General features: G+C 36.6%; 1 protein-coding gene across 1 annotated transcript; it reads left to right on the top strand.

The window, feature by feature from the left end:
- The first annotated feature begins 341 nt into the window (after positions 1 to 341).
- On the top strand, positions 342 to 27,328 carry LOC120625326. The gene is made up of 7 exons (XM_039892361.1): positions 342 to 595; positions 8,582 to 8,619; positions 10,647 to 10,723; positions 19,538 to 21,408; positions 24,495 to 24,690; positions 26,141 to 26,187; positions 27,110 to 27,328. The coding sequence occupies exons 1-7, from the start codon at positions 593 to 595 to the stop codon at positions 27,281 to 27,283; spliced, it is 2,406 nt and encodes an 801-aa protein (XP_039748295.1). The 5' UTR covers positions 342 to 592; the 3' UTR covers positions 27,284 to 27,328.

Raw genomic sequence — 27,328 nt, 5'->3', positions numbered from 1 at the left:
ATTGTGACAGGATGACGTCACCAACAGACACATTGGTCGTTTTAGTTTGCACTCTAAGCATGTTGACTTAAAATACATAATTCACTATAATAAGTGCACAAAGCCAGTTTATTACTCAACCTTATAGTTTGACGTGGAAAAAAGTAAATGCGCCTCTCGTTTTTATATATATCCAATTGTTTATAAGTATGAAAGAGACGGGCATAATGCTGTCGCGTCTGTTTTCAGTTGGTTGGAGAGAAACGGGGTCATGGCACGTGTTTGAATTTCGAAACACGTCCCGTCCAATGCGATGCGTCTGTATTCACAACACTACCATTGGTTAAGCGGAACCGCTACCACGTAGTCCGGGTTTCATAAAATCGATACAGGAATTCACGCTTTTGTTCGCGAGGGAACGATACTGTCGTTCATTTTGTAACTTAAGTCGTCTCGTGGTAGCGAGGCGGTCGACCGTGGAATGGGTGTACGGTGTTATCGAAGCAGCCATTTCGTCGTGAAAGATGTCCGAGGTGCCCGTATTTAGGGCGTTGTGATTCGATTTAGAACAGTTTTTTCGGTGTTTCGACCAGTTCGCGACCGGAAATCGACCATGGTAAGTCTGTTTTGTTGTTTTCTTTATCAATACATGTCGTTGGTTAGTGATAACATGTGTTTGGCGTCATGTTGCTATTAGCTCCCTGTGTCGATGTATGTCACTGCACTAAATTTAGTTCCGAGAGTTTTGTCTGTGACGTCACGGGACTGCATTTCAAATTTCAAATTCGTGTCTTCGATAAAATAATTATTTTTGTTTACGGCTGCATTTGTATGAAGAGTTAGCTTTTTTTTCATTATAAATAAGTTTTATTAATGAATTGATTAATTTTAGAAATATGTTTGTAGCTTATTGTTTTTACATATATGTATTATTTCTAGAAAAAAATATTGAGTCAAACATTTTTAGGTCATTGTTTTTGTTTATCGGAAATGACATTACTTTGAGTGTGACAGTTGACAGCTCAGCTATAGAGTCTAAAATCCATTAATTCTTGGATATCGCGTTTACCTGAGTTATCTTTCTCTCTCTTTTGCTCCAGAAGTGTTGTACGTCTGTCTCTTTCACTGATACAACTTATTTATAGAGTCTGCTTGGGATTTGTTGCGCCCCTGGGGCGCCCTATATTAGTCGTAGAGCTGTAATTTGTTTTGATTGGATTATCGACATTTATCGATGTTTGGTTTATTTTTATTTTATTGTTTGTAAATCATAAAATCGATTGCGTACATATCATTTATAATTTGTTTTTATAAGCTATAAAAAATTGCAATAGGTTGCGATCTCATCTGATGGTAAGTGATGATGCAGTCTAGTAAATCCAGTTCACTTCTAGTAAACCTAGTTAACAAGTGACGATTTTTTATTTATTAAAAATAGTTAAAATACTTTATTATTAATAGTAGTTTCAGTTTATTTATTAATAATTGTTAGGTTTATGTTTATAAGGTATGATAGAGTCAATTTTTTGACAAGGCCTCATGACTATGCAAATGCATGGATGCAAGTAAATGAATAAATAAAATAGGGTTGGCATACAGTTTCCTAAACAAAAATACGGGTCTCCCCTCAGAATGAAAGGGAAATCTACCATGTTGCCCGAGTCCGAATAGAAAGAACCTTTTGGGGAACTCTCAGGCACGAAGGTTTCCTTATGATGTTTTCCTTTACCGTTAAAGTTAGAAGTGCGTGCCAGGGATTAAAGTCGTTGCCCTAGATTGGAGATAGCAGCCTTAACAACGAGGCTATTACCGCGTCCACCACACTTTTAATCTTTGGAAAGGCCGTACCTATTATGACGTGGCTGAAAGCCCATGTCAACTTCAATGAAAAAAATCTTTTCAATATTATTCATTTGTATTGATTGAAAAATGAAATTTTCAATTGAAGTTAGATTAATATATAATCAAATTAAGTCAAATTATGTCTTTTTTAAAGTTGTGTTTGAACTTATGTTATTAATATTTGTTTGTTAATGCTGAGTCAAAATTGGTATTATACTAAAGTTACAAATACAATCTTTTAAAAATCTGTTTCTGGATGTAACAACTTTAAGTTGCAAAGCAGATGAAACCACAAAGATTTAAATTTCTGATCCTTTTTCCAAGGTCCTTTGCGATAGTTATAAAACATATCTCATTTATGCTTGTCTCTTATTTATATATTTTTGCTAAGCTTTTTTAATTTGGGTCACCGATTTATATTACAGGTTTATGAAGTACAAGGTATTGTGCTTCATCATTTAGAAGTGATATGGGTTTCATTAGGTCTGATAACGCACGCACGGATGGACAGAAACCAAAATTAAGTTGACTGTAAGACCTTGCTACTATTACGTATGTACGTTTCCTTCCAAGGTACGGAATTTCCGGGTCATGACTCTGACTTTAACATGGCTTTGTAAAAAAATGCATAATACCTACCTTTTTTTTTCGGAGTTCCACATTCCAATCTGAAAATTACTTCCTCCATATTTTTTAATCTCAAAAAATAATCGATAAATCTATGTTACTAAATTAGAACATCATCACATCACTGACAAAAAATAAAATGTCTGCCGTCTACCGTAGGGGACTCCATCCATTATAAGCTAAACATGCACCATAATTTCAATTGAAATGCTTTAAACATAAAGTTCAATTTCAACTAAACCTTAACATTTGCGTTGTCATTTACTGTGATAAAGAAATATATATCTTGTTCCATTACAATAGGGTCTAATTTTCCATAAAACGTGCGTAAGGCTACTTATCGAACAGTATTCAAAAAAAAAAAATAGGGTGATATTTTTGAAGCCCATTTCGAATTTACAGGGCGGGGGAAAGAGACATTCTTTGAGAAAGACGGCGATAGTGAAAGGGTTTTTTTGTGTATTTTTTTCTTTTGTATTCCGGAGTATAAAGATTGCTTTAGTGATGTAAATTCTGCGAATTTTTTGCTGTTTTAGTTTTTCTTTTTTTTTGTTGTTAAATAATTTAGCATTTTTGATGTGTACACTACCAGTTAGCTACTATATACGGATATAAAAAAAACTGCTAAGCGTGAGTCAGACTCGTGCACACATGGTTCCTCACCCTGTTAGGAAATGTTGTAATAGTTAATGGAACGCCTCAAAAATAAAAATAAACTAACCCCTTCACGTGGCACTGAGGGACTTATTTTATTGTAAAGAATAATTGCTGATTTCTAAAAAGACTGCTATAGTTTTATAGTTTGATTTTTCCTGTAAACCTTTTTAAATATGAACGTTAATTATTTCAGAATTATTGCAGTAAGAACTTAAAAATTTATTTGATTGATTTTGATAACTAGGTACCTCATAAACTGTGTAAAATAAAAAATAAACCGTTTTTTTGGAATATGCGAAGTACCTACTTTCACTAATTTATTTATTTTTCTGTATTTTTTTGGGAGATGAGCAATATCTCTGCCATTTTTTTAATATTTTGTGAACATATTTCTGTGATAGGTAGATATCTCAAGGTACAAATTTTATGCAAAAAAAACCCCTAGGAAGTATAGGGAATGAAATTTATATTAACCTTTGATTCAAATAATCATATGAGCAGTTATTTACAGAGACAGAAACGTCTGTTTTATCAATTTGTTGAATTATTAAACGCGTTATCTACTTGCGTCCTTATTGGGGATGGCCGTTGTCATTATTTTGTCGACGTTGTCGTCGCTCATTCAGCAACCATAATGTCGATAACGCAAAAAATCTGCTACTTATTTAAATGCGTCAAGATTAAAATTTGGTCTTCCTCATATTTCACCGATCATTCTCAAAAGCGTGTCTCCTCCATACCACGTGACATTGGCGAAGTAAATCGTACCCAATTTGTACAAACGCAAGCCATTAAAAAAAAAATATAATAATAATATGTCGATAACGTAGTTTTTGGCAACGTTGTCATAAATGGGCACCACTAGTTTTTGCCCACTGCCCCAAAATAAAGGTTTGCCGGGAGTGGGCAAGTATCCTGTATTTTTCATAAACTCTATAAAGTTTCGTACACTAATGTAATGTCCTCATAGACATGTCGATCTCTCTTAGGTCCCAATAAATCAACGATTCATTGGGACCTAAGAGAGATCAGTTAAATACATTGTTATATTAATTAAAACTATGCTAGGTACAACATTTTTTTCATGTAAACTTTTTTTAAAACCACTAATTAATTCGTTTTGTAATTTAATTGGGTATTCAGTTTGGATATTAACAGATTTAATTTTAGTTTAGTTTTATTATAGTATCTAATTACTTTAATTATTTAAGTTTTAAAACATTGCTTCAACATTGCTGAATAAATTAAAAAAATATATATATTATTTAAGGTGTTTTTATGTTTGGTATATTTAAAAACGTAGGAAACAAAGGAAAAAGAAAAACAATGTATAGTACAATGTCTATACAATAATAACAAGATTTATAGTAGAATTTAATAAAAACCATAAGCTTAGTAATAATTATGGTCCAGAAATTGCAAAATGTCTCGCTAGATGGCGCTCTTGACATAAAATATCATTATATTCGAGCACTATATAGGTTTATAGTAAAATATTAAATTAATGGGTATATTAATCAATGTAGAATTAAATAAGAAGTGTGTATGTAATTTAGGTATGAAAAGTTTTTTTTAAGCTATACTTCTTTCGGCAAGTTAACTTTTACGATGCGCGCGCACAACGTCACAAACGCGCACACCTGAAGTTAGCTATAAGGTTTGAGAGTGTACACTTTTAATTGTCAAAATCAGCGGACTAATTCCGCTAATGAAATAGATTCAATTGTACAAAAATCTCAAATTTTAATGTTGAGTGAAACTTTGTTAACCGATAATGAGTCTATTAGTATTCCAAACTTTTTATTTCAATTTCTTCAATTATGTAAAAATATTTTTTTGTGATATTTAAATAAACTTTATTTATCTAGATAATGCGTTATAATAAAACTATTCAATGTATTAAACATCTTTTTTCTATTGTTAGTCTCGTTTTTTCTACAAACGTAAATTTAATTTTTTGAAAAGATTTTTATCTTGTTACGCCAAAGTAAAACGTCTAACGCGTGTATATGAGTACACACACGTTTTTTTTGTTGACTAAGTCAGTAATATACGATTTTAATTCGTGTCGTAGTCGTATATTATTAACTTAGTCAAAAAAAATCTACGAATAAAAACTTAAAGCAATTCTTATTGACAGTGGCGTGCACAGGGTTTTTCGCCAGGATATGCATAAAGAAGAAGATGGTATGAAATGAAAAAACTCTTCTTCCTTATGTGACATACAGAAGTTTTAGGGTAGGCAGTGCTTTTGTACTTGTATTAAGTGCACGCCACTGCTTATTGATTAGTAGAGTCACTAGGTAACTAATAATTGATACTTCTTACGTTTTGTTATGCCTACGTGCGCGCGCAACTTTTTTTTCATACGGAAAATATTATCCGATTCCAATCCGATTTTCATAAAGTGCATAAAGAAGTATTTATTTATATTAGTTTTCTTTTATTTCTATTCATATATATTATTTAATTAAAGCCCATGATAAAAAAAATCTGCGTTTATCTCTGCTTTTACTTGTCCCTATTTACAACATGTGTCCATAGATGGCGTTACGAAATTGGAGATATGTTTTCCACTTGTTTTTTAATTTAATCTTATTTTTGAACGAGACGATCGGTTGTCATTCGCCGATTGGTTAACGCCGGCAGACTGATAACGGCGGGAACCAATCAAATTGATTGGAACCTACCTGGACGGCTGTGAGTTTTGGCGGGAGATTGTAAATAATAATTGTAAGAAACCTTAAACAAACATTTTTCCAGTTGTGGGAATCGAATCCACGGCCTTGGACCCGGAAAGCAGGGTCACCGCCAACTGCACCATATCCGGCTGTATAAGTTGGTACAATAATAATAAACATCTAATATTTCTGACTATAATACTACTTAGATAAGGTAATTTCACGATAAGTAAAAAACTGTAAAGTTAATCCCATTTTTGATCCTGCAAATTGAGCCCTATCATATGATATGCATGCACTTGGCCTAGTAACCCCTATTTAAAAATCGAATACCGCACCCCCGCCCTAGGCCCTGTTGCTGCAATGAAAATCGATGAAATCCCATATCAAAAGAGGCAAGTACGTAATAATGCATTGAAATTGGTTTACTCGTACTAGCCGCCCGCTCGGCTTTGCACGGGTGCTATATTGTATGTACCTAAGAGTGTGTGTAATTTGAATTTGTTTTTCTGGAATTAAAATCTGTACTGTGTGTTATTTAATCATAAGACTCCTTCTTATCTTAAGGAGAAGTTTAAATTTCTTGGAGTGCAGTCCGAACTTAGATCGAGTCGTACGCTGTCTTTGAGCATGCCGTTCCACAAAACGAAGTTTTATAAACATTCGTTCACTGTCAAAGCTACTGAATTGTGGAATGCACTCCCATTAAACATAAGACAATCGAAGTCATTGGGCATATTTAAAAATGCTGTTAAGGCTCATTATCTCGCTCAGGAAAGACGAATATTATTATTTATTTATCTACTCAAACTCATATTTAAGTATTTATGGTACGACTATGTTAAAATATGTATTAGTAGATTTATTTTTTATATTTACCTATAAATAGCATTTTTGTATTTGTATCGTCTGGTTTATGTATTAGTATGTAGATATTTGTATGTATGTATTCAATAGTGTACCCCACCTATTAGTTTTTTAAATTTCTGACATCCTCTAAGATATTAATTTTAATGATATGCTGTAAAGGACAATTTTGATCCACATTAAATACACGACGTATCTAATGTATTTATGACGGCCGACTGGCGCAGCGGGCAGCGACCCTGCTTTCTGAATCCATTGCCGTGGTTTCGATTCCCACAACTGGAACATGTTTGTGCGATGAACATGAATGTTTTTCAGTGTCTGGGTGTTCATTTGTATATTCTAAGTTTTATGTATATTATTCATAAAAATATTTGTCAGTCATCTTAGTACCCATAACACAAGCTTGCGGTGGAGTAGTATGAAGGCGCCGCTCACCATCTGCCTCACCTACATCATCTTCTTGAGCGACTCGGTCTGCTTGCTGGTCTCCTCGAAGTTGCTTTACGTCTGCATGCACGCGCAGTGACCAGCGGGCCAGAGCCCCTCGCTGGACGTGCCCAGTGCCGGTGGCGGTCCGTGCCGATATTGACTTTGAGGGGGCCAAAACAGTCTTAATTACAGGGAAAATGAGATTTGCTTAACGCTTACTTTGGGGCTGGATGGCGATGTATGTATTGTCGTAGTATATTTATTTAATTGGATAATGAACAATAATGTATTGTTTGTAATAAATAGTTTTGTAAATAACTCCAATTTTACTTTTAAAATGTAAAAACTATATTCATTTTATTTTATTAAACTATGGAAATAATAATTACAAACTAAAATTAATATTTATAATATATATAAGCCGTCTAACTGTTCACTTATGGGCATGGTACCCAAATTGCTGGCGCTATTGCCCCTTTGTATAGCTAGACTTAGCCGTTGGGCTAAATAGGCGCCAGCTCTTGGGTCACCAGACGTAAGGACCAATTTTTGTGACACTATGTTAATAAAATGTTTCGTGTCCGAAGACCCTAGAGTCTCAAACGCAAGCGCCGCAAAAACGTAGTCATTACAAATAACGGAGTATTTACGGCGCTTAAGCATTTGAGCAGATTCGGCAGCTGAATGTAAAAACTAAAAATGGTTACTTTGGGTTATCCTTTAGGGATAAACATATACCACTAACTATTTTGTAGACCTTTTAAAGATGTACAATACCGTAGGACATTATTTTGATCTATCTCGTATGGTTAAGCCAGCGTTTGCAATGTAAGCGCAAAATAATATATTTACCTATTTACGACATCGCATTAGAATCTTCAATAGTCATTGTTTCTCTTCCATATCATTTATGTTGTTACACTAAATTTATAAAGTGGGTAAATAATTAAACTTAAGATAACTTTAGATTCATATTTGCCAAAAATTTATTTTTAATTGATTATGATTTTTACAAATTTGATTAAAAACCAATGTTAATGACATTGAGTGGTTGGGTATCAATGGATTGATATAAATAGGACTGCTTTTTCGATACACTTCAGTCTTACAAGGACTCGAACGATGCAAAGATACCTCCGGGAGTCTTAGTTTTCAATGTATTATACATATAAACCTCTATCTATAAAAAAACCGTATCAAAATCCGATTTTAAAGATCCAAACATATATAGGGGGCAAACAGACAGCGGGAAGCGACGTTGTTTTGGGAAATGAATGTTAAAATGTAAAATTTAAATTGTTGATGTTAGAAAAGAGCAATCTCCTGAGTTTCTCGCCGGCTCTTCTCAGTGGAATCTGCCTTCCGAACCGGTGGTAGAGTCACTACAAACAGACTGACTTGACGTTTCAAGAGTGCTTATAAATTAGGCCTACTTGAAATAAATGAATCTTGAATTTGAATAAAAATTAACTTCTTTTTTTGTTCTTTATCCACAGATGCAGCAGCCCGTTTATCAACAGGAGCATGTTCAAGGGTACGTTTACCTCAATCTAAAATTGATACTTAGCTACTCAATTTTTCCTAACTTGTCTTATGATGTATAAATGATCTTTAAAATTTATAATACTTATACCTTCTTTTCTTAAAAAACTGCAAAATACTTATTGTTTATATAATAAGTCAAGTCCGTTTGCCTACTTTAGCGATGTACTCGTAAGTAAGGTCTCTGTTCTTAAATTAGAACTATACAATAGATATCACATACATTAAAATTTCATCCTCAGCAATGGGATCGATAAAGCTGTGCCGATTCCGTTCTACACAAATATAGAGGTCTAAAAGTAGCCATGCACATGATATCCAATACTATATTTTATGTTTCAACTATGTTATTTAAGGAAAAGCACTGCACTATCCATACTAACACTACTAAAGCGAGTGTGTCTGTTTGTGAAAGTCAAAGTCAAATAATTCTTTATTCATAAAGGCACTTTCGATGCGTTGATTATATACAAAATGTGTACATAGCAGTGCGTAGTGATGGCGATAATTACATTTGTTTGTTACCTATATACGCGTCATCTACTGCACCAATTTCGATGATATTTAGTCCATATATAACTTGGATCCTGGAGATGAACGTACGATAGTTTTTTCTTAAAAAAATGCTCCAGTAACGTTCCCGGGGGATTTAAAAAAATATAGCATTTTGTGCTGTGAGATAACGCCAAATGAGAATACAGTTGTCACCACTTCAGCTACTCCCGCGGGTGTCGTACGAGACCACGAAGGGAATATAACGGAGATCGGACAGCGGCATTCTCAGTGCCATCTACTGCGATCACCAACCCGTCTGCTCAGCGTGGTAAGCCTCCCTTTGGGAGAGTCCCTTAGTCCAGCAGTGGACCATCATAGGCTAAACCAATTTCGACGAAATTTTCCATAAAGATAGCCGTCATCCTAAAACTGGCATAGGATACTTTTTAATACCAGGGAAAAGTAGATAATGTTTCCCGCGGGATTGATAGAATGCCTTAAAACGCGGACTAGGTCTCCCCTCAAAATAAAAAGGTGTTTAATGCCTTAGAGAACTCTCAGGAATGCGGATTTCCTCACGTTGCTTTCCTTCGGGGAAACCTCCTACCTCTAAGTTACCGTTAGGAGGTATAATGCTGAGCGTTTTGACTTGAAAGCTGCGTAGTGCAATGCGATATTTTAGTGTTTGCTGCCGCGGCGAAAAATGATGCGAAGGTTCAACTTTCATAGAATCCTCGGCTTTATGTCTTTGTTTACGTTTATTTATACATTATTTTGTATTTAATGTCCCGTTGGTTTAGTGGCTAGAGCGTTCCCCAACGGGCTGGTGGGAGGCTTCGAACATGCATCCTACCGACAAAGACATGCCACTAATTTTAGCGTTTCGGTACGATGCCTAGTAGAAACTGATTAGGGGCATATGTTTAATATTAACTACCATATTCCCTAACAGGTTTGCCCGCCACTTACCAGCAGTTTAAATTGCAGTTAATGGCTAACTTGTGGTATTATAAAGAAAAAGATTTGGTGAAAATCAAAGATTGTTTCGATTCCCGTGTCGTTGCAACAAATAGTATTGAGTTTACCAGAACCAGTCTGTAGTTAGGAAATTGTAGTAACTTCAGACTGGTTCTGAGAGAAGGTTAAGACATGTGTCCCGGTTATTATCACATGTGATAATTCGTTGTCGCCCGCCAATCCGCATTGAAGCAACTAGTTGGGCCATTGCTCTGATTCTCTCTCCTCTGAGAGAGGAGACCCTTTCCCAGTGGTTCCAGATTGCATAATGATTGACATGATTTCCATGTGTAGATAAATACATAAGACCTATGTCCAGCAATAGACGTCCATTGGTTGACATGATGATAACGATGTTTTTTTTTTTTAAATTATGCATTAGGTTTTGAGTTCGGCATAATTTTTTTTTTTTTGTTAAAATATTTTTACGCACACTTAGAGGAAAAGTACTCCAAGAATGGATAGTTAAATAGTCGATGATACTGACATATGTTGTTATCCACACAGAGTGCAAGACCAGGGTCAGCAAATGGTGCTGTGCCCCGTGCGACTGGTCTACGAGACACAAATGCTGGTACAGCCAGGTGAGTGTATTATCTTCGGATGTATATCTTTTTTTTTTCCAGCTCCCGCAAACTTACTGTCGTCCAATCCGCACTGGTTTAGCGAGGTGTACAACGTGCACAGTGGCGTGAACTAAGTTTTAGACCTGGGTAGGCATAATTCGAAAACTTGGCAGAAAATTGACAGTGTTTGTGTGCTGAACATGAATGTTTTTCAGTGTCTGGGTGTTTATATGTATACTATTCATAAAAATATTCATCATCTGACATCTTAGTACCCATAACACAAGCTACGCCTACTATAGGACTAGATGGCGTTGCGTGTAGTGTGGTAGTATATATAAAAAAAAGAAAAAAATAGGAAAAATCCTCCTCCTTCACGAGTCATATAACTTTTTAGGGTAGGCAGTGTTTCTGTGCACGTATGAAGTGCAGGCCACTGCCCGTGCCCGGGCTGGTAATGGGTTGGATATTATGATGATGATTAATGTTGGAAAAAACAATTGCAGAGTTTCTTGCTGGCTTCTTATCGGCGGAGTCTGCCTTCCAAGTCGGTGGTAATGTCAACAGACTGACTTGACGTTTCAAAAGTTCTTATAAAGTAGGCCTTTTTGATGTAAATGGACTTTGAATCGAATTTTAGAATCTGTAAGCTTTGAAATTTGGTACGCATGTCACCTATGCTATGGAAAAGAACATATACTTTCTATTCCGATCTCTCAAATAGTACCCGTGGTAGAATTAAAAATTGTTAAGGAGCGAAGTTTTAGACCTACGGTATTTATAAAAGTCGCGGGCAGAAGCTAAAATGTTTCCTTGGAATTAAAAGTGTTCTCGGAATGATGTAAAACGCAAATCAAAGGGGAGTTCGCGTCAAATGGTATACAAGGAACTGTAAAGTTCAAGGTCGAACAGTTACGAAATGAAAATAAAAATTTTCGCCAACACCTTTTACGAAAACTTTACTATGCGAATTGAATTGCGTTTCCGTATAGTTTTAGGGTTTCACCACCGAAATACCCTTTAAGGTTTCACATTACGTAGTAGTCCTACTAGCCAGAGAAATTTTTAACGCCCGTCGACGCAAAAAGAGTGTTGTAACTGTGTTTATTGTACGGAATAGAACAATGACGGACAATTTAATATGTAATGTTTATGATGTTGGCAAAGTGTTCTGGCTGCCTCTTATTTAGAGGTAGCCAGAATGCTTTAAGATTTTAAGTTAAGATAAGAAAAGAAGGAATTATTAGTTTTCGTAAAGGGAGCGATTGGGGTGACATTGTTATTGTTTAGAAAAGTCCCGATTGACCCGTATTGTTTAGATAGAGTTGAAAAAAAATTGTGTTTATGTGTTATCGAAGCGTCGCATTTTGATGCGGTTTTTTTCTTTTTTTATATTTAAAAAAGTAGAAGTATTGTAAAGATACAAATTTAAAATTCATTTATTTAAAGTAGGCCTACTTTATAAGCTCTTTTGAAACGCCAAGTCTGTCTGTTTGTAGTGACTCTTCCACCAGTTCGGAAGGCTACCGAGAAGAAGCCGGCAAGAAACTCAACAGTTAGCATACTTATAGCGTGTTTTGGTTTCTCAGCTTCTTATGTGTGGGAGACTCGTGCCTTGCATTGGGCCGGTAAAGGGTTGATATTATAAGAGGAGACAGGGACACCTTACTAGTATTTAAGTTGTTAAAACCGTGCATCTGATTTTTATTTTACAAATACTAATAGTGTTTTGAGTTTTAAAACCATGTGAATAAGACCTATTTTAATGTGATGCTCAAGTATTTCAATACTCGAAAACGACTACTCGATTGCGGGCGCTCAAATCTTGTGCAAAGAGTACGGCTCTCAGTTATTAGGGTATTGATACACAACGGGGGATCGTGAATAGTTCTCTTTTAGGGTACCTTGGTGTGAGATAGAACAGGGGTCGGTATTATAACGTGGGGTTACTAGGTCGAGTGGGATGGGAATGAGTGCCACATTTGCGATTTCTAAATCAGTCTTATAGCCTCGATCGATAATGTAGGTATTAGGTAGATATGCAGTCCCATGAAAAATCTCACAGAAACCGTTGTAAGAACGGAACGCACCTGAGAGTCTGTGAAAAGTGTCAAAGTCGACAGGCAACTCAGTAAGGGTTTAACGGCTAACCGAATAACGGTTGTGGTCAAAAATGTTGTAGGGACATAAATAAAACCTTTTTTTTTTTTATAAACCATAAATATATTATGCCAATACAAAAATCACCATCTAGCCCCAAAGTAAGCGTAGCTTGTTTCATGGGTACTAAGTTGACTGATAAATATTTTTATAAAAATAATAGGTACAGGTACATGAATGCCTATAATATATTTTTTTTTTTAAATAAATAAATAAATAAATATACTACGACAATACACACACCGCCATCTAGTCCCAAAGTAAGCCTAGTTGATGTTATGAGTACTAAGATATCTGATGAATATTTTTTTTATGAATAATATAAATAAATACTTATAATATACATATAAACACCCAGACACTGAAAAGCGTTCATGTTCATCACAGAAACATTTTCCAGTTGTGGGAATCGAGCCCACGGCCTTGGACTCAGTTAGCAGGGTCGGTGCCCACTGCGCCAGTCGGCCGTCAATAAAATATTTATAATATATACATAAACAAGAATAATACAGGAACATATAAACACCCAGACACTGAAAAATATTTATGTTCATCACACAAACATTTTATAGTTGTGGGAATCGAACCCACGGCCTTGGACTCAGAAAGCGGGGTCGTTGCCCACTGCGCCAATCGGCCGTCAGATGCAAGTATAACAGTGTTTAATTACTGAATACAACACCTATTTCTTAAATAGAAGTCTTTGTTATTCAATCAGGGTTATATAACTGAACTAAACTAGGATATATCCTTACTTGTTTTCAGCTTCTATTAATCTTATCACCATCAACTCATTACCGGCCCAATAAAAAGCACGGGTCTCTTCTCAGAATGAGAAGGGTTTGTGCTGGCTTAGTGCGGATTGGTGGACTCCACACACCTTTGAGAACAGTATGGAGAACTCTCAGGCATGCAGGTTTCCTCACGATGTTTCCTTTACCGTTTAAAGCAAGCGACATTTAAATTGCTTATATCAAACACGCACGTAACTCCAAAAAGGCACTGGTGCGTGCCTGGGCTCGAACTCGGTGTCCAAGAGAGGAATGCCAAAGCCACTAGCCTATCACCGCTAGGCTTCAATTAACTAGAAAATCTATAAATAAACTGCTAAAATTAAAAAAAAACAAAATTCATTTATTTCAAGTAGGCTTTATCAAAGTGATATGCACTTTTGAACTCTACCACCGGTTCGGAAGGCAGATTCTACCGAGAAGAAGCCGGCAAGAAACTCAGCAGTTGCTCTTTTCCAATAACAACAATTTACATTTTAAATTTTAAAATTCATTTTTCTATCTTGTGAGAGATGAAAGCGGAGCCAAGCAACCTTGTCATTAAGAAATTCATCAATTGTATAATAAAAGATTTTAAACTAAGATTTTCGTGGTTAACCAACATTTCTTAAGTATAGTTCAACGGGTACATACCACGATAATATTTTGGATTTGTCGATATTTCACGACGGGACCACGATCCATGCAACTGGGTCGAAGAAACTTAAGAATTGTACAATAACCTCGCTGTAATAAATGTGTTTTAACACATTCTCTAAACTTATGCATTGGTAGATCCAAATTTAAATATATTACTCTCCTGTATTCCGGTAAAAACACATTATAATCGTAAAAATGTAATAGGCCCGTTTTGACATTTGTGCAAGACCATTGAATGTAACTTGGAACGAAACTGAAAGAAACAATAAAATAAAAATCAACTACATACGGTGTTTTAAAAAATACGTAAATTTTCTTGGTACGTTAAATAATATGAAATAATATATCGCGAGTATTCTTTTTTACTAGAGCTGTAACCATTTTTTTACTGAATATCGAAAATAAATTTTGTGTAGTAATCTTTAATGCAAAGAATGAGCTTGGTTCTCAAAATGGGTTCTAAATAAAGAGTCGTGAGTTGATGTATCTGACCAAACGGCACATGACTGAAGAGTCTCCGCGCGCACTGCGCAGTTTTTCGTTCCTCATCTTGTAAAGTTGACTGTGCGCTCGTTTAAGTTTGATATATATTGTTTACTATTACGTTAACTATGGCTCTTCTATTTTGGACATTAATTTAAACATAGTGATTTGACTCGATTTTTGTGTTTGTTGTTATATAGTACTAACTCTGTTTCAACATGTTGAAAAGTGGACGTATAATCAACAGCCAGTCACGCGTATTGGTTGTGAAGTTAAAGGAATACTTTGAACGAACGAACACTTTACAATACATAATAATATAATTCAAGTACTGATACAAACTTGAATTGATTTATCGTGAGTATCGAGTCCCGAGTCTTATGGTTCATAACTAGTTACGTCGCGATGACAAATGTCAAAACGGGCCTATTACTTTTTTACGAAAAAACAAATTATTTCCCAGCATATAACTGCCATACAAATAACAGGTTAGCCCGTTACCATCTTAGACCATTTACCACCGGGGTTGGATCGCCGTCAAGGGCTAACCTATATTGTCGAAAAAGACAAAATTGTATTACTTAGGAAGGAATGTGAGATTTGGCACATACTCAGGTAACTTTTGTACCTACCTACGTTAGCTTTGATCTTTGCTAAATAATGGCTAGCTATACACGCAATTCATTACCTGCCACAGATAAGTAAAAAATGATATCAACACTTTTTTGTAGGTGACTAATGAGTCTTTATTAATTTTTAATAATAATATTGGTAATCTCCCTGGCGCAACGGTGAGCGCTGTGAATTTAAGTTGGAGGTCCCTGGTTCGGTTCCCGGTAGGGAATTTATAATTTCTGAATTTTCTCTGGTCTGGTCTGTTGGGATAAAGACGTGCCGTTAAGCGATTTAGTGTTCCGGCGCGATGACGCGTTAAAACCGATTAGGGGTGTGACTAGCATACTCCCAAACACGTTAGCCCGCTACCATCTTAGACTGCATCATTAATACCACCAGCAGGAAATAAAAATTGTATCCCCCGATTGTATCCCTTAACTTATATTACTTAATATAATATGGATATAATCGATATCCATCTGCTAAAGCGCGGGAATATGTAATAGGAGAAGTTTATCCCCGTTGTTTATAACACATATATTATTTGGATATTATTTCGACTTGTACGACAATTCTCTGAGACTTGATAAAGCTGCGAGAGTAGAAAAATTTTTATACTTTCCCCGGGGATATAATTGAGATTGCAGCCAAGGGCTATTGTAATTAAAAAACAATTATAATTTAGATTTTCATTAGAAAAATAAGATGTTTTCTCCGTGAAGTAAGAGAGTTGAGAGTAATTACACACACAGAAGTCACAGTGTAATAGGAACGTATACAATTCGAGTCCGTAGGTTGCTCCGATTCTGCAATGGTAACCACAGCAACGCCGGGAGGTCACGTGGGCGCCAACGTTCGATCTGTTCGAGGGTGATTCAAGGGTGGTTGGAGGGTGGCTTCAAGGTGATAGGGTGATTTGTCCTAGTTATGACAGAACATATCACCCGATTCATTCAACATTGTCAACTCAAGCCTGTAAAATTGCTCTGCATCTCGGAGAGTAGGTACTTACGTACAACTCAAGCATCGGACTATTTTAACATTAAAATAACTTTAGTATATTATTCGACGGCCGATTGGCGCAGTTTGCAGCGACCCTGCTTTCTGAGCCCAAGACCGTGGGTTCGATTCCAACTACTGGAAAATGTTTGTGTGAGGAGCATGAATTTTTTTCAGTGTCTGGGTGTTTATATGTTTATTCTAAGTATTTATGTATATTATTCATCAGTCATCTTAGTACCCATAACACAAGCTACGCTGACTTTGGGGCTAGATGGCGGTGTGTATTGTCTTAGTATATTTATTTCTTCTTACGTAGTGACTTGACACCCCCCCCCCCCCACTTACACCGACCACAAATTAAATACATAATTTTGACAAGGCTGGACGAAGATAAACCTCTTTTTTTAAACTAAACGTACACACAAAGGCAGATATCCTAACAATTGTGTGTTTTGAAGTGAAAACTGCTCTAGCCGCACCCTTCATCACATCAAACCATTATCGGCCCTCTACAAAGCACGGGTCTGCTCTCAGAATGAGAAGGGTTTAAGGCCGTAGTCTAGCACGCTGGTCCAGTGCGGATTGGTGGTAACGAAGTGGTGCGCAAGTGATATTTTTATTACTTAAAACTTTAAGGTGACTAGAATAGAAAAAATAACTTAGAAAAGTTTGAGGTGCGAGCTGGGAACTTATGGGTTCGTGTCACTGATGACCTCGACATGCTAGTGACCTATTATGCCAGACTAGCGACGATGCGTAGCCTGTACATACGTAAACGCAAATATCCAAGGAGTCAGTAAAATACACACATACATTCTTTACTCGTGTATTTGACTTAACTTAGTGTGAGTGAATTTTGTTGACTTTTTAGATGGGTAGAATCTTGCTATTTCGCCTACCCTAAGTTCTGACTTACTTCGTTTTCCCTACAAGTTCAAGTAGCCAGGGTATCTCTTTTTTTTATTTTTTTTAATAGTTAATAATTGATGGACCAAGGAGATTGTGCATCTGATGTGTATGTAGGTGGAAAAGCATCGCCTATATACATAGCAACTCTTCGCAGGGCATGCAAGGAACACATCCTGCAAACAGTTGCCATCAAGCTAAAAGTAGTCCGAAGAGTTGTTTGCATTGATACCTCCTTCGCTTTTCTCTGACCGCACTTCACGCCAAAAAAGATAAAAATTGTGTGTACTTACGTACACGCGTTAGAAGTTATACTTTGGCGTAACAAGATAGAAATCATTTCAAAATTTTTATCTTTCGCCTTATTTTACGTTTGTAGAAAAAACGACACTAACAATAGAAAATGGGTATTTAATACATATAAAGTTTTATTATAACGCATTATCTAGTCAAATAAAGTTATTTAAATATCACAACTAAAATATTTCTACATAACTAAAGAAAATTTAACAAAATAAACATAATTAAATTTGGAATGTCAATAGACTTATAATCGTACAACCAAGTTTCACTGAACATTGAAATTTGAGGTTTTTGGACAATTGAATTAAATCACCGGAGTGAGCCCGCAGACTTGGGCAATTGAAAGTGTACACTCAAATCTTATAGCTAACTTCAGGGTGTCGATTTATGTGACGGTGTGCGCGCGCATCGTAAAAATTTACTCTCATTATTTTTCCCTAACGCGCCAAAAGAAGTATAACTTCAAAAATTCCATCCTCATCATTTGGATGCCTGGTATTCTTCTACTATTCGCAATACCAGATTTTTACCGAGCCCTTGCAAGTTATGGAACAATCTCCCATCCGATTTGTTGGCTTCAAAATACAATCTAGGGTTATTCAAGGGGCGGATAAACAAACTCTTAAAAGCCGCAAACGCGTCTATGGCTCCTTTGGTGCTGCAGACATTCATGGGCGGCGTGATAACTAAACATCGGGTACCCACTTGCTCGTTTTCCTGCTATTAATATTAAAAAAAAACCCGACTCGTAGGTGTGAAGCCTCGTGTTTCTATAATAACACCGGCAACCGCGCCCTTCAGACCGGAACAATAGAGCAAGGCTAAGCATTATAAATAAATAAATAAATATACTACGACAATACACACATCGCCACCTAGCCCCAAAGTAAGCGTAACTTGTGTTATGGGTACTAAGATAGCTGTTGAATATGTTTATTATAATACATAAATACTTATAATATACATATAAACACCCAGACACTGAAAAACATTCATGCTCATCACACAAACATTTTCCAGTTGTGGGAATCGAACCCACGGCCTTGGACTCAGAAAGCAGGGCAGCAACAATGCTGCTTAGCGGCAGAAATAAGCACTGTAGTACAAATTCCTCGGACGAGCTCTGTTACAAATTGCTCTACTGCTTCTAAAGACTCACCTGGATATAAGCGATAACGCAGTTTAGGATTGTAGCGGTCTGACCTCAGTGGCGTGCACTGGGTTTCTAACCAGGGTATGCATACAGTAGGAAAATTGAATGAAACGGCAAAAATTCCCCTCCAATACGACTCATATAAAATAATTTGGGTATGCAATGCTTCTGTGCATGTATGAAGTTCACGCCACTAGCTGACCTCAATGGAACTTGAGCGCTGGGTCTCATAAGTGGCCCAACGTTTGAAAACCGGCGGAGCAATTTGGGAATTTATAATTTCTAAATTTTTACTTGACAGCCGGTTGGCGAGCGACAGCGACCCTCTGAGTGGCCGTGGGTTCGATGCCTACAACTGGAGATTTTTTCTGTGATGCACATGAATGTTTTCCAGTATCTGGGTGTTTATCTGTATGTTATAAGTATTTATGTGTATTATATTCAAGCTACGCTTACTTTGGGGCTAGATGGCGATGTGTGTTTTTCGTAGTATATAATTTATTTATTATTTACCAAGCCGTGTTAAATTTGAATGGTGAAACCTTAAATCTTTATAGTCTGTTCCACACGCGGAGGCTTGGTGGTTTCGTGCTCCGCCATAAAACGTAATAACCATCGTAAGATTTCATCCTAAGAGTTCTAGTCTTCAACTCATCTCGTAGATGTCCAGGGCAGGGCTATTTTGTATCTCAGTTGACACCAAATTTAACAAGCCACAGTCTTAAGTTGCTATGTGTCGTGTAAAAGGTATCTAATACATTTTTTTTTGCACTTTTTCAGGTGACCAAATACAGCCAAACCAAACCATACTGATCAACCATCAAAACACACCACCATGGATCCAGAACAGACAGATGCAAAACCAAGTTATCTACGTCCAACATGTGCCAACGAATTATATGCCTACGCCACAACAACATATAGACCAGAATCAATTGTACATCCAGAACTATGGCTACCAAAATATGCAGCAAATGTTTGTTCCGAATCCACAGGAGCAGATACGGCCGTTGCAAATAATGCCCAATATGATGACAAACATGCAACCGATGCCGCCCAATATGGCTACAATACAAAATCCGAGAATGGTGTCCAACGTTGCACCAATGTCACAACAAGTTAACATAGTGAATGCCCAAAACCAAAATAACAGCATGAGCAGAATGATGGCACCCAATCAAATCAATCCAAATGAACTCATAAATAAACCGCAAGAAATACAAGTGCAAAATATCTACAGACATCAAATGCCACAGACGGTGCAGCAAGAGCCAAGGTATTCATCCCAGCCAACCATCACCATGGTGCCAAATAGCGTACAAAATAATATACAAAGAGTGCCACAAACATTTGAACAAAACGTTAACCAAATACGACCAGTGCAACAAAACGTTGCATCTAATATACAACAAGCATATCCAAATACTATATTCAATGTTGATGAAACTAGAAAAGTTAATACTGCGAATAAGGGAACCAGTGCGACAAATTTCAATATAGTTAACCCTATTCCAGCTGCAAAGAATATACAACAAACGTACAGACCAATACAGCCAAGGACTAACCAAGTTAGGAGTAATGCGCCTAATTTGCTCCCTATGCAACCATCGACAAGTATTCAAGCACAACACACAATGCCAAATATAATATCAATGAATAATGTTCCTAGAAAAATCATGCCAAATTCAGTTCCCGTATCAAATGTTAATACAACACTTAGTAATTTAAAAGTTGAAGGCAATAACTTCCTATTTAATAGAAAACGAAAAAGCGAATCTCCTGATGAGGTACATAGAAGAGTTACTAATAATAACCAAACAGAGGCTCCCGTTATGATAAAACAAATACAAAATGAATCATATAATACAAGTAATTCTGCTGACGTTGGCGTTAATACAAGTCCTATTCACAGACCATCTGGAAGGATAACTATAAATAATATGCAAATAATTCCTTTAAATTCTAATTCTCAGAATTCTAAACTAATAGAGGAGTTAGCTAAACCTGTCCGAAGCAATACACTAAGTATACAGATGCCAGAAACTACGAATAATGTAAGAAATATGATTAACATAATACCAGAGTCTTTAGCTGAAACACAAACCGACAAAGAGAAATTAATTAGAAACACTGTATATGTACAAGCAAGGGGTAGAATATTAACTGACAAAGATAATGTCCCTGAACCACCTAAAATTGAAACAGTAGTTAGTAATCCTGAACCAAACATAGTATTACCAGTTGTTAACACCAAAACGGAAACAACAGCAAATAACACCGATCCACATATGCCTTTAATCAATGAACCACTACCTGAAACTAGTCATGAAACAATTAAAGAAAAAACGGAAATCAAAAAAGAAATAGATAAAGAAATACCAGAAGTCAAAAAAGATATTGCGAAAACACGGTATAATTTGGAAGATAGTAATAAGTCTAAAGTGAAGGTAGAAATCAAAAGTGAAATTACTACTGAAAGTGAAAGTACTTCGGCGGAACCGCCCAAAGAGGTTATTAAATTAAAAACAGAATCTAAACCAAACGTTAAAGTGAAAGCAGAAACATCTTCTGAGGTTAAGGAAGAAAGAGGCTATATACTTACACATGTGCTTGGTGGATTTGTTATTCAGGAGTCAAATATTGCGTTTCCGGTGAGTAGAATTTATTTTGTATCAAATAAAACGTTTGGAAACTTCATTGCCTAATAATTTATGCAGGATTTAGCAGTAGTATTTTCTTTTTCCAAAATCCATGAACGCGGTTTAATATTATAGTTTGATTTAATAGATTTGTTGCTTTTTATGGCAAAGTGTACCGAAATGCCGCCCTGTGCCCAGGTGTTAAACCTCGTGTGCCTCTAACTACACTGACAACCACCTCCCTTCAGACCGGGATACAACGATGCTGCTTGGCGGCAGAAATAAGCATGGAGGTATCTTCTTCGTAGACGAGCTCTGTGACAAAGAGCTCTACCACTAGGAAGGTTTCACGTGTCTTGAACTTGTAACGTAATAAATGTCTATTTAATTACGTTACATAAATTTTATAATAATATTGTTGGAATTTGCGCGCGGGCAATCTTCCGAAATGTCGCGAAACTGGTATCCCGGCGCGAGGGGAGCGGTACGCGGGGACCAACCGCGCTCGCGGCTTTCTAACTTCGCACGGCTCGTGAGTCGCCCAGGTCTCTGCTAGAGGCTGGACGCCGCGCGGCCGCTGTGCGGCCGCCGCCGCGTTATTTTTCTTACGAGTCTCACTTGATCGCTGTTTTGTTATCCTTAGACCTTAGGGATACTTACCCTCGATCTAAACCCCGTGTATCGGGTAAGTGTTGAACGATTCCTTAAAGTTTAGACGTTAGTGTCGCTGGGCGCAAGTTATATAGTTAGTAAATTAGGCCGGTCAAATAAATTAATTCCAAAATTCGCGGTGGCGAGTACTTAACCGTAACACTGGCCCAGAAGGAACAGGCGAAGACGAGGTGGTCTTCAGCTGCACCCGGAGATCGGCGTCGGAGGTGACGTCGACAACAACAGGGAGTCTTGAGACTTGAGACTTGAGGCGAGGCAGGCGAAGACGAGGTGGTCTTCAGCTGCACCCGGAGATCGGCGTCGGAGGTGACGTCGACAACAACAGGGAGTCGAACCCGGAACTTGAAACTTGAAACTCGAAACTTGAACTCGAAACTCGAACTTGAGACTCGAAACTCGAAACTCGAACTTGAGACTCGAAACTCGAAACTCGAACTTGAGACTCGAAACTCGAACCCTGGAATTTTCGTCCAGCGTGTGAAAATAATTCCGCTTCAACTCGTCTGATTGCGAACACGTGGCTCAGCTAAGCGGCAAGCACTGCGCAAGATGGCGGATGCGTTGTTCACAATCAGACGGAGTTTACATTATGAGAGCGTGAGAAGCATTAAAATAAAACAAAAGACATTAAGACTAATATTAATTAAAAGATAGCAAATAGCAAAAGGTACGTGAGGTTATTAGCAAAATACAGAGAACTACTATAGTATGAGAATCTGGGAATTTATGGAAATAGGGACTTAATTATAAAAAAAATAGGAATTAAAACATTTAGATGAAATTTTAACAAAGAATATGCAAGGATTAAGCCAAATATGATCGATTGCATGGGTCAATGTGCGAGAACAAAGAACAAAGGCAACGAGCGTAATGGCCGACCCACATGCGTGTAATTTACCTAATTAAAAGATATTATTCTAACGTCTAAACTTTAAGGAATCGTTCAACACTTACCCGATACACGGGGTTTAGATCGAGGGTAAGTATCCCTAAGGTCTAAGGATAACAAAACAGCGATCAAGTGAGACTCGTAAGAAAAATAACGCGGCGGCGGCCGCACAGCGGCCGCGCGGCGTCCAGCCTCTAGCAGAGACCTGGGCGACTCACGAGCCGTGCGAAGTTAGAAAGCCGCGAGCGCGGTTGGTCCCCGCGTACCGCTCCCCTCGCGCCGGGATACCAGTTTCGCGACATTTCGGAAGATTGCCCGCGCGCAAATTCCAACAATATTATTATAAAATTTATGTAACGTAATTAAATAGACATTTATTACGTTACAAACTTTTGTTAATAAAATTGTTTCTACAGCCTCCATGGGAACGACCCATACGCGAAGTATATTATGGTTCTTAGACTCAGACAAGCGCAAACTTTCTGTAACTGGAACTACTATATGCATCACATCGCCCGTGTCTATTGTAATGTACGTGCTCCGAAGTATTGCCAATTGTTTCAAGGATGGCGTCAAGGGCCAGACCAGTAAACATAAAAATGGTCCTTCGAGCCGGATGTGAATTGTTCATAATATATAAATTAAAAGTTTGAAAACCCCCGACTTTCAATACACTGTACATGGTTCTACCAGTCCGGCTCTTTCATTTGACACCCACTCCCTATGCGTATTGAGGAAGTTATGCAAAAAAAGGTAATTTGCCATTTTGAGGTGGCGGCCGGCCATCTTGTATTTCAAATCTGATATAGTGAACAGTATTCTAATAGTCAATTCCTTTCATTGTATAACCATATTGACGGAGTTTTCAAAAAAAAACAATGTAATCAGTCATTCAACAAAATCAAAATTGATTCATCCGTTTTGGAGCTAGGATTCCACAGATAGACATACTCAGTTTGTCCTTATAATTTAATTTATTCGCACACCGACACACACACACACACAAACACACATACGCGCATGCACACCGTCCTTTTTGTTTTGGGGTTTAATAAATATAAATATGGTCCTTCGTGCCGGATAAGTGTACAAAACAGCTTTATCACATCGCGGTCCCTCGCACGCATAATCTCATACGCTTCTGAAACAGATTATTAAGTTCACTTGTTCATGTGGATTGTGAAATTTAGATTTTTGTCTATTCTCTTTTCGAAATTCCGGTGACCTGGGTTGTTTCAATATGGCTACAAATAAACAAATAGCCGCACTTACATATTCATTTTTTAAATATTGACTTATTTGTAGTTCTGAAATTGTGTATATGTATTCATCATCATACCGTACCGCCGTAGTCCACCACGCTAACCCTTTGCGGATTGGTGGACTCCACACACCTTTGAGAACATTACGTAGAACTCTCAGGCATGCGGGTGTCCTCGCGATGTTTTCCTTAACCTTTGAAGCAAGTGATATTTAAATTACTTAAAATATGTATATGTATTACTTAAAGTTATTTAAAATGAATTCTTTATTACAGATAAGAAAACCACTCAAAGAAAAGACATTCTATAACAACTCCGAGGAGTCGAAAAAAGAAAACAAGGATAGCGTAAAACGCGACAGGGAGTTTGTCAAAGATAATAGTAAAATATTGGACATATCCCATCTTAATATAAAGGAGTGTGAGAATATGGAAGCTGAAGCAGACGAATGCAAAACGAATGATGAAAACGGTGAGTTTACTTTACATTAAGTAAATAATATGTGACCCAAAAGCGAAAATGTTCTTTACATAGTATAAAACAAAGTCGCTCCCGCTTTTTGTACGTATCTTTTAAGCTACGCAACGGACTTTAATGCAGTTTTTAGCAATAGATTGATTCAAAAGGAAAATTTTTACTCGCTATTATCTTCACCTGTATGTTTGTTTGTATATTAGTAACTGACCCTTTTGAACTTTATTTTGACCCCCTTCAAACGGTCTGATTTCTTTAAAACTTTGTAGATATATCGAGGACCGATAAAAATATACTAATTCGATAAGATTGTATATTTCAACATACATACATACATTTTTAACAAAAGGATAAATATTTTTAAAAATCAATTTATTAAGCACTATTCCACATAATCTTTAGGGAAATAATATATATATTATTATTTAAGTGTTTCTTTTTTGTTTCAACTTTAATTTTATCTCTAATTTCTGTTTAATTTAATTCCAAGTTGTGTACACATACTTTGGGTTGTAGCTTAGAACAAAACTTGTTATTACTTATATTTAGATCTACTTTTAGTTATTACCTGTTTTGTGTACCTAATAACAATAAACAAATAAACAATAATATTTTTGTTAACTTCTATAATTTTCACCTATAGTCGATAAGGCAGGAATTAGGCAAATTTTAATTCCCAACCATTATCTTTAGCCGTTTCCTCTAATATTACCAAATTTGGTGGCGTATGGGTAACCGATTAATTTTGCTACAATAAAAATGATAGTTTAAGAAAAATTTTAAATCACGCTTTTATAAATAAACTAAATCAAAAGGTAGATTTCAAGCGTGGTTTTAGTTTTTTGAACTATTATTTGTATTACAGGAAATAAAGGCCAAGAAATTCAAAGATAAATCGCCCGTCTAATCATTAAATTCAAATTCAAATTCAAAATTTCTTTATTCATGTAGGCCTATCACAGGCACTTATGAAGCGTTCATACATATATGTTTACATAATTGTAAGGGGATGGTGATAACTTAAAAAAAGCTACGAGGGTTCCAAACGCGCCCTGGTCTAATAAGAGCCCACACAAACTTAGCCGAGTAAATAAATCTTCATTATTAATCACGCCAAGCTGGCCTACGTTCAGTAATGCAAGCGTGCCAAGCAGGGGCGGGTCGCTAGTCAAAATATAAGTGACGTGGATGAGAGTTGATCGAGACTTCATCCCAATTTTGTTCGGTTCTTAAAATAAACCCGCGATTAGTGTCTATGTTTTCGGCATGCAAATTATCACTTTGCAAAAGATCGATTTTCCTCATTTTAGATTTAAGGCAAGATTGAAAATCACACAACTTATATAATAAGGCTTGCTAATCTTCCAGCGCAAGCCTGTTTAATCGAATCTATATAATAATCTATATTATCATCTAAATAAATATTCAAAAAAAAATCTTGTTTCAGAAAATCCGTTTAGTAAATTGGCCCCAAGTGATGTCAGGACGTGGACGGTAAGTTTTTTTTTTAATTCACCAATACATCACCAACGTATGTGCTAAGGATTTGTTACCCAAACTATTATACAACGTGTAAATGAGAACCGCAATAATATTTCACAGGCTTTAGAGGTACATTATGTACTGTCTCTGAGACTTATCTGTTAAACCGAAAACCTCATAGTTTTTGAATACTGGACGGCCGACTGACGCAGTGGCCAGCGACCCTGCTTTCCGAGTCCACGGCCGTGGGTTCGATTCCCACAACTGGAATATGTTTGTGAGCACGAATGTTTTGCAGTATCTGGGTGTTTATTTGTATATTATAAGTATTTATGTATATTATTCATAAAAATATTCATCAGTCATCTTAGTACCCACGAAACAAGAAACGCTTACTTTGGGGCTAGATGGCGATGTGTGTACTGTCGTAGTATATTTATTTATATTATTTAACTAGCTGTTGCCCGCGACTTCGTCTGCGTTTGATTTTGTTTGTTGATGTGGCATTCAAGTATTCAGTATCGCTAAGCCGAGGGGTTTTCTGCTGTCCGCTGAGGAGTTTTGTCCTCTACCTCTAACTACATTCATCAGATATGAACAAAGTTTTAGCAAAATTGAACAAATATTATAACCTCTATAGTACAAAAATAATTATTTAAATCGGTTATAATTTGTCGGAGTTATGGTGTAAAATCGTTCACTTTCATGCCCTCTCCCAAAGGAACCGAGCTTAATTTCGGGATAAAAAGTATCCTATATTACTTCTAACACTTTCAAGAATACGTGTACAAAGTTTCATGAGGATCGTTTAAGTAGTTTTCGCGTGAAAGCGTAACAAACAGACTTACATTGATATTTATAATATTAAGTAAGTAAGTAAGTGTTACATTATGTATTCTGCTGTATTAATTGAAATTTATTCATACTTTTACAGGCTGAACAGCTGGCAGCACACTTGGCGAAATACAATTGGAGTGAAACAGTGTCAGTTTTGCAAGACCACGAGCTGGATGGCGAATCCCTTTCGTTAGTCTCAAAGGCTCAACTAGTCACTATCGGGGTAAAGGAAGAGCACGCGGAAATAATATGCGAATTTGTCAAAAGTTAGTTTCAGTCGCTGCCGAAGACTGGTAGTTAAGCATTCAATACTTCG

This window comes from Pararge aegeria, chromosome 7, assembly GCF_905163445.1.
Source record: "Pararge aegeria chromosome 7, ilParAegt1.1, whole genome shotgun sequence".
Lineage (NCBI taxonomy): Eukaryota > Metazoa > Arthropoda > Insecta > Lepidoptera > Nymphalidae > Pararge > Pararge aegeria.
The sequence above is the reverse complement of the archived record's forward strand: the minus strand, read 5'-3'. Positions and strand labels throughout refer to the sequence as shown.